Raw genomic sequence first — 13,247 nt, 5'->3', positions numbered from 1 at the left:
ACCGAGAGACATGTGTGAGAATGTTCTGCTCCCGAGACCACATGGTGCAAAGCTGGCTCTGAAGAGATACTGATACTGTGTTAGAGCCCTCCTTACTTGTTTCTACCTTACCATATCGGTACACTATCTGGCAAACAAAATCAGCTCAAGTTTGGATACATAAACCAAATGAAAACATGCTTCTGGTAGTTGGAATGATATACTTCTTTATAAAGAAAAAAAAACACAAAGCAAATAATTTCTAAAATAGATTTTATTAGGAAATATAAAATTTGGCAAATAGTTTAAAAACTGTTATATTGTCAATATTATAATAGAGAAAGCACCACACTAGAAAGACATTGATAAAATGATCGAATTACAAATTTAGTAAATCATGAAGTCTAACTACAGAACTGTATCTCCAGGGTCTTTAGGGCTGAGTCAGAGATATAAAGTAGCAGTTACTTATGAGAATACCTACCCTTATGTACACCAAATAAAATTGGGTCAAACTGGCCTGTAGTTAGCTACCTGCAACTCTGTTCTGAATGAATCTGTAGTATTTGATAGACTTAATCCACAAAGTAGCAGGAAAATGGCAAGCAGGACTCCTTTGAGAATATATTCATTTCTCAAAGAATATGTACAACTTGTGTGTTTGTGTGTGTGTTGGGGAGTGGCAAAGTTCAGGGTAGGGGGCTGGAGAGTTCAATACAGGAGGCGGGATTTGGAAACCAGGCAAGAGCTGAGGGATGGTGGGAGAACCTGTGGTCAGGTTTGATTTGATATGTTAGATAGGTTTGAAATGCCATTTATCCCAAGGATTTTAGATTTTATAGTACTTAAGCTACTATTTTGCAGAGTAAATTTAAAGAAATGTGAGTAAAGGCATTTTCTTCTCTGAGTAAGTTTAGGTAGTTTGGTGAATGCTGTCTTGAAACAGCCACTTAAAAGATGAAAGCCCTTGGCTAGTCTGGAATATACTATGTAGACTACCTTGGCCTTAACCTTGTGGTTGATTGATCCTGTCTCCCAAGTGCAGAAATTTCAGGCATCCACTGCCAGTAACACCCAGCTTATCCCTGGTTGTCTTAAAACTCCTTTGTAGACCAGGCTGGCCCTGAACTCCTCCTCCCAGTGCTAGGATTAAAGGCAGGGTGGGGGGCTGGGAGTGGGGTCGGTGTGCCACACTCTTGGCTTGATACCTACTTCTTTTGTTTGTTTTAAAGACAGGTTTTTTTTCTGTGTAGTCCTGGATGTCCTGGAACTCACTTTGTAGACCAGGTTGGCCTCCAACTCCTGGGATTGAAGGCATGCACCAGGGCCAGTACCGTCACCACTACCGCCACGGCATAGTTTTATTTTTAAGGAACATTTTGTACCTGTAGTCAAAAGTAAAAGTTCTGAAAATACAAAACTGATCTACTTCTAACAGCTATAAGGTAATGTTACTTGAAAGTGGTGGCCAAGCGGCTAGAGAGACGGCTCAGTGGTTAAGAACACTGACTGCTCTTCCAGAGGTCCTGAGTTCAATTCCCAGCAACCACATGGTGGCTCACAGCCTTTTGTAATGAGATCCGATGCCTGCTGATGGTGTGTCTGAAGACAGCTACAGTGTACTCACATACATAAATAAATAAACCTTAAACAACAACAAAAGTAGTGTTCAAGAATATATTACTCTGCCATCAATGACTTCACAGTGAAAATGTTTAAATGGCTGTTAGAAATGTTAGTGACAGAGGCATAGCCTCTTTTTAAAAAATTGCAGAAGGCAAGTTACAATCCACATATCCTCACTAGACCAGCAAGACCTAATTTAAATTTAAGGACAATACAGATTTCAAAGTAAACACATTTCCCTTTTAAACATTTTAGCTCGAAGAAGTATGACATTAGCACCAAATATCTATCCATATAATTTCCACTAAAAAAGTTAGCAGTGTGCAAAACCTCATGTTCTTCTGTACAATGGTTTAATTTCATATGTAACTTAAATTCTGAAATTAAAAGGTCAAAGCTGTTAACTCATTCATTTAAGCAACTGAAGAACAGGTATATAAGAAATGTCTGATAGAACCCACCATCTAGTACAAAGTTCTTTTATTATTTCCATTTTCAACATAAAACATGTATAACCCCCATTTCCCAAACACTTCAAGCTTTTCATTTCCTTTGGCAGTGCTGGGGACTGGCCTCAGAGTCTAGATAGGCTGGCTGGGTTACATGAAGCATGGTCTCAGCCCTGGCACTTCAAGAGACAGATCTGTTTGCCTCTGTCTTCTACCTGCTAGGATTAACGGCATGAGCTACCATGCCAGGCATATTTTTTGAGACAGGGTCTCATGTAGCTCAGGTTGGCCTCAAATTTGCTATGAAAAAGAGAATGACTTGATTCTCGACCCTCCTGTCTCCACTTCTCAGATGCTGGGATTACAAGTACACTACCGCTCAGGACTCAGGATGTTTTCACAGCCCAAAGCTAACACTGGTTTAACATCTTAGGTATTTCTATGGCAATAAATAACCTAAAGTTGAGAACCAGATTGTAAACCCACTACACAGACAAAAAGGATAGACACAGGTTTTTTAAAATCAAGTTAACAGCAAAAGTGCCATATAACAGTATACAGTACATGTGATGTTACAATCTTAGTCTCAACAATTCTATTAAAAACCAATAGTTTCTATTTATTCTGAATCAATAAATTATTCACAATTAAAATGTTTTCATAAATAGTAACAACAGATGTTATATAAGGTATATGAGATTTTCTAAAGAGTTACAAATGCTTCAGAATTGTATGGTTCAAGTACACTTTTACATTACTAAAATATATCTACAGTTGTAAATGACCCGTAACACTGGCAATACAGACTAATTTGGCAACAATCAGGTATGTAGAACTGTCTGCTTGTTTTTCACATCATCATAGGGCGAACTCTTTTAGCAGGAAACAGGATGTTATACAATACATCAATCGAATTACTTAGCATATTTATGAAGGAAACGTTCAAAGGCATCGTAGATGGCTCGTCTAAAATGAAATGTAAAGAATTAGTCATTGACAAACATGAGGAAGGACAGATAACTATTAAATTTCTAAAATTATCTCTGGTTAAAACTATGTGATAAAATGTGCTTCTAATACCCTACATCCTTTATTCTCTAGAGAATACAGAAAAAGTATACCTCAAAGTAAGAAATAAAATATTATGTATTTTTGTTTTATGTCTTGTCCACTTAATTCCTTGTTGGCCTCCATATAATTGTTATAGCAAAAAATATCCCCCAATCTAGCAACAAATAAATAGATGGCTAGACAGATCATCTTACCTGAAGAGTCCTTGTTTAAAGAGATAAGCACTGATATGACCCCCTTCTAGATACCGGATTTCACAACCAGGCCAAATTTCTTGTAAGCTTCGAACTCCTGTCCGTGGAATATAGGCATCCTCTTTGGCTTGTACCACTATAATGAGGCTTGGATCAACTGGAACTAAGTATAGAATTTTGATGCATTAAAAAGTTGTTTGATTTTTTTTCTTTGATAAATACCTAAAAATCATATTCTCAAAGAAAACGCACCATAGCTGAATCTGGCATCCTAGTTACTTGGATTTTTCAGCATAAAAACATGTATCCAACTACAGTCTGACAACGTAGACCCTGCCTCGGATCCTGGGGTGATGGCTAAGTTAGTAAAATGTTTGCAACACAAACATGGGCACATTTAGATGCCCAGAGCCCATGTTAAAAAGCTGAGCATATGGCTTCACTTAGAGTTCAGCTCTGAGTAAGTACAGACACTGGACAAGCCAGTCTAGCGGAATTATTAACCTCAACTGGGGTGGAGAGTGACCGCAGAAGACACTTGTGTTGGCTGGTTTCCACATGTGTACATACAAATCAACATACACACAAAGAAAAAAGCAATGTACCATGATACCCCAATATTCATCCAATAAAATGATTCTTAATATAAATTTCACATAGACTGGCCTTAAACTCACATTGTAGCCAAGGAGGATAGCCTTTTCCTCCTGTGTGCTAATGCTAAGATTACAGGCATGTTCCACCATTACCAGTCTATGCCCTGCTGGGGATTGAACCCAGACATTGCGCAAGCTGTATCTCTAGCCCTGAAAGGAATATCCTAAAGATACATACAGAAGTGAGATCAAAAACACAAGACTGCTAAAGAGATGGCTCAAATGGTTGAGAGCGCTGGCCACTATTCCTGAGGACCTGCGCTTGGTTCCCAGCTCCCACATAGTGGCTAACAATCAGCTGCAGGGATCTGACACCCTCTTCTGGCCTCCATGGCATCTGGACTGTATGTGATGTACAAGCATGTATACAGGCAAAATACCCACCCACACATGAAACAAATATTTCCACACTCCCGGTGTTCCTAGTTTCCTAGGCAATTCCTACCTGAGAAATTGGCTACATGAGTGCATTCATCCATGACTCCTTTCATGAATATTAAAGATCCTTTTTGAAGATTGCTTCTTCTTTGTTCTCTGCTGAGTAGGTGTAATGACCGAGGGTTGTAACTTGCAAAACAACTTTTGTTAGTTGAGAGTGTTTGGTTCAAGCACTCCATCTTGGCTGTCTCTTGCAGCAGCTGTCCTTTTGAAGTAGCACTGATAGATGTTTTACCAGAATCATGGCACTCAGCGTGCTTTGGGGATACAACTTGGTCTGTCATATCTAAATTTAAAGTTCTGGAAACCAGATTCAGGTTAGTCAGCTTGTCTTCATTGCTAGGGAAGTGTTTCATGAACTCGTGTCCCATTTTGAAAGAATCTGTCTGAATAGAGAAGGAAAACCATTTAATATATATTAGAACTTTATAAAACATTTAAAAAAACAGAAAAGGTAAAATGCTTAAAATGGCATTTTTTTCAAATGGTAAATTTCATGTGGGTGAATGTACTATCATCCTTACAGGGCCAAAGGAAAAACCAGATGACAACATTTAAAGAGGATGAAGATAAATGGCACATTACTGTTGAACGTTTCCTAATAACATCAAAGTTGCCAGACAGTAGTGGCACACGCCTTTAATCCCAGGACTCAGGACTCAGGAAGCAGAGGCAGGCAGATCTCTGAGTCTGGTCTACAGAGTTCCAGGACCTTGGCAAAAAACCAAAAAGGAAACAAAACCAAACCAAACCAAACCAAAACTTACCCCACAGTATTCAAGCATATGAATAATTTCATCTTCATAAACTGTCTGTGTATAATACTGCTTTTCCAGCTCCCGCCAATTAATTGATTTACTCAGTACACCCTGAAATAAAGAAAAAAAACCATGACATATGACACAGCTTGTCCAGCATTTATTATTATTATTATTAATTATTATTAACTAAGATTGTTATTAATTACTGTATAAGAGTTAGTGAAATTGGGCTTGAGATTACTCATATCCTTGAGTGGAGTCTGGGAATTTGATCAATAAGCAGCCTTTTCACTGATAAGGAATTTTCAGATAAGAGTGGACAATCGGTCACACTGTTTGAACAGGTCTGTGCTGTTTGACACTGCGGTCCTTCTGACTTCTGGCACACTGGAGACAGGGCACCTAACTCACTGACTGCAGACTCAGTGAAGAGCAGCATCTATCTCACTGTGACAGTGACTGCAGGGTTTGTTGAGCATAAACCATGAGACTCAGCTGAGCAAGCACCCATGGAAGCCTGCATCAGGTTTGCCTCATGTACCTTTTCCTTGTATTGATTTTTCTGTCACATCCTTTTGCTAAAGTTAGGCTACACGAGCGTGTGTGTGTGTGTGTGTGTGTGTGTGTGTGTGTGTGTGTGTGTGTGTGTGTGTGTATAAAATACAGAAAGGAGTTGATGTGTTCTGGTATTTCTTCTTGTGGTTACCAAATCTAGAAGTGACTTTGGGGACCCCTAATGTAACTATGTAAGTACATGTTATCAAGTATCAACTGCAATCCAATTACCGTAGTGAAGACCCCAGACGCTGTAGACCAAGACAGACATGGAATCAACGGCATGGGCTTGGGCCAGTTGGACACTGCCAAGGAGGCCATCTGTTAATTAGAAAACAGCAAGTTTACAGAGTTTCTGTTCTTTAATGTGAAGAATATAAAATACTAAAAAGTACTCTGTATAGTGGAAAGTGGGTAAGATATTGAACACAAGGGGTGTAAGATTTATAGAATGCCTGTACATTATAGATTCAACAACATATATGTTTCCTTTTAGAAAGCAAGAAACTATAAAGGCTTTATTTTGAAATGTCTGAGGTAGTCTTGCTGTGTCCACAGGCTTCTGCTGCTTCACATGTGTGCTATTTCTTCCTTGGTCTCTCAAGTTCTGTGGTTACAAGCATGCACTTGCCACACCTGGCTTCGAGTAACATTTTGGATTTAAGTTTTTCTAATTCAAATGATCATCTATAGCAAACTTCACATACATTTTAAGACCTAAATCACATATACATAATAATGCTAATGACAAATAGACGTCACATAATCAATAAGCACACAGGTCAGGTACTAACCACTAAGTGCTTCACTAAGTGCTTCACAAAAAATACAGTGCAGCAAGCAACTAGGGTATAGTACCATGGAAATGTATGGAAAGTCAAGCACAATTTACAGGTGAAGTTGGGACTCAAAAATGGGTTTCTTTAGGGAGTTGTAAAGCTGTCTCCTCAACTAGGTGATACACTAGTGCCTGACATAGCTAGAGCCCTGAGGAAAAAATGTGCATTTTAAGCAGGAGGAAGCAAAGACCAGACTTAGAGCACTGAAGTAAAAACAGAGAGGAAAACCTTAAGAGAATCCAGGCTGTACTCAGATCAGTGCCTTGCTCACTTAGCTCTCATCAGAGAGGCTTCTTGAAATAGTTGAGAACAGAGACCTACACTGGACAATGGGAGTTGGAGGGGCGTGGATCTCTGAGTTCAAGGCATGATCTATCTACAGATCTAGTTCAGTGTAGATAGGGCAACAGAGCAACCATGGGGAGAGGGGAAGGGAGAGGGGGAGGGGGAGAGGGAGAGAGCTCCAGAGGTAGTGGATGACTGTAAGGAAACAGTGTCTTCTAGACACAATGGAACTGATAACAAGATCTCACAGAGACAGGAAGCAAGAACAGGTTCAAGCTAGATTGGCTGTCTGCCCAGAGAGAGAGAGAGAGAGAGAGAGAGAGAGAGAGAGAGAGAGAGAGAGAGAGAGAGAGAGAGAGAGAGAGAGATAGATATGAAGTGGGAGTGAGTGAATTGGGGTAGGGGTGGGGGTTGGTAGTGGTGTCCTCACCCCCAACCGAAGGCTGTCTAAAATTGGTACCCACTTAAAAGGAAACAAAGGAGTCTTCTCCAACTGAGTCTCACTGAGCATACTAAACACAGTTCAGGTAGGCTACAGGGCCAGGAACAGATAACCAACACAAAACAAATTCAACCGCATCTTTGTAGACTTTTCATCTCATTTAGCTTTGTTTGGACAATTTTGTTTGGTTTTGTTTTGTCTTATTGGCCTAGTTTCCAATTTCGTGGGGTTTTTTTTGAGGGAGGGAAGGTGTGTATTTATTGTTTCTATTTGTATGTTTTTGTTTGTTTGTTTTTTGAGACAGGGATTCCTCTGTGCAGCCTTGGCTGTCCTGTCCTGGAACTCACTAGGCTATGAACTCTGAGATCCACCTGCCTCTCCTCCTGAACTGCTGGTACCAAAGGTGTGTACCACTACTGCTAGCTACCACCTGACTTTTTGCTTGTTTTTCTAAGAAAGATAAATGGTGTGGATTGGGTGGGTAGGAAGGTTGTAGGGATCTGGGAAGAAATGGGAGAAGGAAAAAATGTGATTAGAATATATTGTATAAAAAACATTTTTTCCAATAATAAAAAGGGGGGGGAAGACTTGGCACAGAGAAACCAGTTAAGAGTCTGTTCAGTGTAGTCTAATAGACAATGTAAACATTCATGGTACTGGGATGGAGAAAGGTAATAATAAATGAAGTGAAAATTATCAAAATACATTCTATGTATGATGAAGTGTCACAAAATATGTTAGACAGTTAATATGTACTAAAAAAGATGAACGGCAGCTTCCAGTTCATTTCTCTTCCAACCAATAAAAGCAAGGATATACTCTGAATATACCGAAAAGACCCCTGAAATGTTAGATTTTTGTAATCAACCTTTTTATTATTTTTTTTTCCCTGAAAGGTGCGTCTGTGTATGACCAGCTATCCTAGAGCTTGCTCTGTAGATCACAATAGCCTAAACACAATCTGCCTGCCTCTGACTCCAAAGGGCTGGGATTAAGGCATGCAGTTTCTTCATTTCCTGAAACCCACTCTGGAGGCCGGGCTAGCCTTGAATTTAAAGATCTGCCTGCCTCTGTCTCCCAAATGCTGAGATTAAAGGTATTCACCACCACTGTCTAGCTGTAATCAACTTTTCTTTTAAAAATTATTTTATTTATTTATTTATAATATAAACACGCTGTAGCTGTCTTCAGACACCAGAAGAGAGTATCAGATCTCATGACAGATGGTTGTGAGCCACCATGTGGTTGCTGGGATTTGAACTCAGGACTTCTGGAAGAGAAGTCAGTGCTCTTAACCTCTGAGCCATCTCTCCAGCCTTGTAATCCACTTTTAATAAAACATGAAATCCAAAATCTGAGCTATACCTGAAGTTGTACAATATATGCTTGTCTACATAAATTACACAAAATAACATTACTTTCTTATTGGAACTATCTCTACTTTCACTGACGTTAAATTCATACTTCAAGTACAATTAAAATTACTCCTATTTATAATTATAAGCATGATGGTAATAAAATATAAGCCAAAAAGACTCACATGTCCTCCCATGGATATTCCAGTCATCCCAAGAGGGCCATAACCTTCCCTCTCCAGCCAGTGCAGGAGAGCTGCGGACTCGAGAATAAGAGCACCTCCCATCACAAACAGGTCAGACACATTTTTTAAGCTGGATCTCCTAGCCTCACAAAACAAAATAGAAGATGTTTTATTTCATGCATTACATTTTAAAAATGTATTTACTTATCTAACGATCTATTTATTTTATTTATGAGGGCTCTAGCTGCATGTCTAGCTGCCTATCAGAAGAGGGCATCAGCATTCATTTTCGTGGTTGTAAACTACCATGTGGTTGCTGGGAATTGAAGTCAGGACCTCTGGAAGAGCAGCCAGTGCTCTTAACCACTGAGCTATCTCTCTAGCCCAAAATTTACTTTTATTTTATGTGCATTGGTGTTTTGTCTGCATGTATACCTGTGTGAGGATGTCAAACCTTGAGTTAGACAGTTGTAAACTCCCATGTAGGTGCTGGGATTTGAACCTGGCTTCTCTGGAAGAGTAGTCAATTGCTGAGTCATCTCTCTAACCCCTTAAGTGTATTGATTTTTTTTTTTTTTTTTTAGACAGGATTTCAGCTGCCTTAGAACTCTGTAGAGCAGGCTGGCCCTGACCTCAGAGATACACCTGCCTCTGCTTCCTAAATGCTGGGATTAAAGGTATAAACCACCATGCCTGGATAACATTTATATTTTTTTTATAAATCTGGGCTACACCTTTAATCCCAAGGTGAGTTCCAGGACAACCAGGGTTATACAGAGAAACCTTGTCTCAAACCACTCCTCCCCCCCGCCCCCCGCACCGAAAAACCCTAAGAAATTGTGTACAGTTGTGTCTATTGATACATGATCACATCTATACATGCCACAGTATCTGTCCAAGTCAGAGGACAATTTGGTAGGTGGAATTAGTTTTCTCTCTTCACATTTACATGGTTTCCTTGAATTACACTCAGGTTGTTAAGCTTGTGGAGCTTTTTAAAAAATCAGTTTAAGCATTTTCACTTGCCCACAATTTCATTTTATTTTCCTCCTGAGAGGAATGTAGCTTGGGCTAGCAGTGAACTCATGTCACCACGCCTGACTACAAAAACAAACTTACTTTTGAGACTGGGCCTTGCTGTGATACCAGACTGACCTCAAATTCTCTCTCCATCTTCCTGCCTCAGCCTTAGTGCTGGGATTACAGTTATGTGACATGAAACTCGACTACATTAATCTAAATAAAAACCAACAAACCTCAAATTTTCTGTTTTCAATTTTTTAATACAGGTCTATTATAGCTCAGGATGACTGAACTTCTGACCCACTAGCCTTTGCTTCACAGGTGCTGCTGGCATTACAGGACGGCTACTCTGCCCTGCATCAGGAGAGTTCTCACAAAGAGAAGCCTGTTTTCTGCAACTAGAGGCTCCATAGATAGTAGACGCTACACTGTGGGTGGCTGAGGTTCTGATTCCATACTGGTATCTCATCACAGAATTAATGTAAGCGGCACCAACTACATGATCATTAAGTGAATTTGTACGTTTTGACGGGATTTCACTGGAATGCTGAAGCAGGAGCAGGGTTCAGGTCAGCCTGGGCTCCACAGTGAGCCGTTTCAATGTTGACAAGAGCAAACCATATGCTCTCTTCCTTTAAAATGGATCACATTCTATTTGAAAAGATGCCACTTTTTGTTTTCCGTTCTTAAGGCAGTTTTCTAACTCATTATAAAGTTTATTTCGGCCTTGCATGGAAGTTATGAATTCTGGAGTTCTGCTCCCTGTTATTCCTTGATTCTTTTCACAGCACAGACTAGTGTGAGGTTCTGAGACAAGGATATTTATGGTGGACCTGGTCCAACTGTTTTCTTTTGCAATCTCTGTTTACTTACTTTGGATGACTTTTTAAAAGAGAGAAGGGAAACAAGATGGCACTTGGCTGTAATCCCAGTACGTGGGAGGTTCAAGTAAGCCAGTGTGGACGACTGACTGAGGCATCTCATTCAGTTGTCACCTCCCTGACCACAGCCAAAGCAAGAGCAGTAAACTGCCAGCCACTGGTACTCCTGTTGTGTGCTCTGAGAAAAAAAGCAAACCAACTGGACCACCATCACTACTCGTTTTCAGGACTGTGGATCAAATGCTGGGTCTTGTCTACATTGACGCCAGTTCCACCAGCACCACTGCATTCTTGAGTACATAAGAAACAATGGTGGGTTTTGTTTGTTTGACACAAGGTTTCTCTGTGTAGCCTGACTGCCCCTGAACTCAGAGATCCACCTGCCTCTGTCTCCTGAGTTCTGAGATTAAAGGCATGTTCCAGCACACCCAACAGGATGATTTTTACACCTGTTCTATGAAGAAGGTGTAAGTGGAACTAAAAAGGCTAGATTATATAATTAGCAAATGACAAGTTATCATTCCAACCTCAGTCTGTCTTTTACTAAGTCAGACTGCTTCTTGTTAGTCTAAATAAACTCTATTCTTTCTTTTTTGTCCCAGGGACAAGGTTTCTTAATATTTGCTGTCCTGGAACTAGCTCTGCAGACCAGGCTGTCCACACAGATCTGCCTGCCTCTGCTTCCTGAGTGGCAGGATTAAAGGAGTGTGCCACCACTGCCTGGCAAACTTGGTTTTTAAGCAATTTATGGATAAGGAAAAAAATAGCACCTATATTTGATTTCTGGGTTTGGCTCCAGACTGAAAATTCTTGAACTATTTAGCTTGGACTTTAACTTTCACATGGTTTTACAAAGTTCATCCTAACACAGTCCTCACAGTAAACAAGGAACACCGAGTGCTGATTCAAGGCATTTTCCTCCTCTGTAAAAACTGCCCAACCCCCTGCAATGGTCTTCATAAGGCCATTCCACTCTTCTGTGAAGACAGCTGCTTGGGAACAAGTGGGTTCCATGATCACGGGCCCACTGTCACACTATGAAGTGAGTGCAACACTGTGTGGAAGACCATGACTGGATAAGGCATTGTTAAATCAGCAGATGGTACTTCTGTGCAGGAAAGGAAAATCTATAACCAGAACTAAATACTGTTAGGGCTCCCCAACCCAAAACAACCCAAGGAGGCACAAGATCTTTCTTTGGATTAGGCAGCAGAAACTGACTCGTGAGGAGAGCAGTGCAGACAAGGGAGCTGATGGTGTCCGTAAGCATTCATCGTTAGGGAGTGGACAAAAATTGATTGTACTCAGTCCCCTACTGATCACCAGGACAGCAGAACTGAACTGCAACCCCTGAGCCAGAATGTTACAGAGCTTTTAAGCTCAACCCCCACTAAGATCTGTGCCAGGTTACAGCCACAATTTTCTATCAATCAGAATCATTTGTTCTTTCACAGACAGGAACAGTCATTATGTTTTGGGAAACAAAAGAAGAATAAGGAGGAAGTTAGCTACCTATCTGGAATGCTCTCCTACATCTTGGGAACTTGAACTTAATTTCAACTTATGATCAAAATAGAGTGTGAAAACAAAATGGCAGTACTTAAGGTTAAGTCTCATTTGTTTGATCCCAGTAGTATTCAGATAAGGACAAAACTTTGCCCTTTCCATGAAGGAAAGACCAATGTAGTCCATCTATCAACAGGTCGCTGGTCACCCTGGAGAAGAGTGCCAAATGGGGCTCGGTGTTAGATCTGGTGCTCAGCAGCAGCTATAGCCAGGTCAGCCTTGGTGAGTGAAAGCCCCTGTTACCCAGGTTATTCGTAACCTCCATCTCTGCAACCATAGCCACTTGGTTCATGGATCCACTGGGCAAAGACAGGGAAGGGATGACTGAGGAAAAAAAGGCTGACTAAACTTTTTCTTAGCCAAAGTCACCTTTTGATGAACATTTGAGAGACAAGTATCTTTGCCCATTTGGAGAAATTACCCAATATATATTTCTGACCAATTTTCTAATCACACTCCTTCCAAGTCTTTAAGGGAAAAAAAAAGTACTTTAAGAAGAACAAAGTTTCTGGTGGCAGAAGGACTGCTGTGGCATAGGATGTGGATTTGGTTCCCTGTCTCCACATCAGGTAGCTCAGGACCGTGTGTAATTCCAGCTCCAGGAGAATCCAGTGTTCCAGATTTTACGGGTACCTACACTCACATGTACATACCAACCACTCCACTCCTCAACAGTGATTTAGAAATATGTATTTAAAAAGGACAAAATTTTATTTTTTGTCCAGGTATGATTTCACAAATATAATCTGAATCAACTAAGGTTTTAAAAATCTATCACTTTATCAGACATTAAAATGTAAAAATTTTTAAATAAGAATTAAATTTGGAGGGTGCTGAAGATATGGCTCAGTGGTTAAGAGCACTGGCTGCTCTTCCAGAGGTCCTGAGTTCAATTCCCAGCAACCACATGGTGGCTCACAACCATCTGTAGTGGGATCTGAT

The 13,247-nt window shown here is 40.3% G+C and overlaps 1 protein-coding gene across 1 annotated transcript in view; it reads right to left on the bottom strand.

Moving 5' to 3' along the window:
- Nucleotides 1–321: 321 nt before the first annotated feature.
- ABHD18 (abhydrolase domain containing 18) overlaps nucleotides 322–13,247 on the bottom strand; it is a 37,118-nt gene continuing 24,192 nt past the window's right edge. Inside the window, exons 8-13 of the mRNA XM_080929164.1 lie at nucleotides 8,836–8,974; nucleotides 5,961–6,050; nucleotides 5,181–5,282; nucleotides 4,421–4,799; nucleotides 3,320–3,482; nucleotides 322–3,020 (exon numbers count right to left, since the gene is read on the bottom strand). Coding sequence (XP_080785290.1) covers nucleotides 2,969–3,020; nucleotides 3,320–3,482; nucleotides 4,421–4,799; nucleotides 5,181–5,282; nucleotides 5,961–6,050; nucleotides 8,836–8,974 — 925 coding nt within the window. The 3' untranslated portion in view covers nucleotides 322–2,968. The remainder of the gene's footprint in view (nucleotides 3,021–3,319; nucleotides 3,483–4,420; nucleotides 4,800–5,180; nucleotides 5,283–5,960; nucleotides 6,051–8,835; nucleotides 8,975–13,247) is intronic.

Source organism: Micromys minutus (assembly GCF_963924665.1).
Source record: "Micromys minutus genome assembly, chromosome: 15".
Taxonomy (NCBI): domain Eukaryota; kingdom Metazoa; phylum Chordata; class Mammalia; order Rodentia; family Muridae; genus Micromys; species Micromys minutus.
The sequence above is the reverse complement of the archived record's forward strand: the minus strand, read 5'-3'. Positions and strand labels throughout refer to the sequence as shown.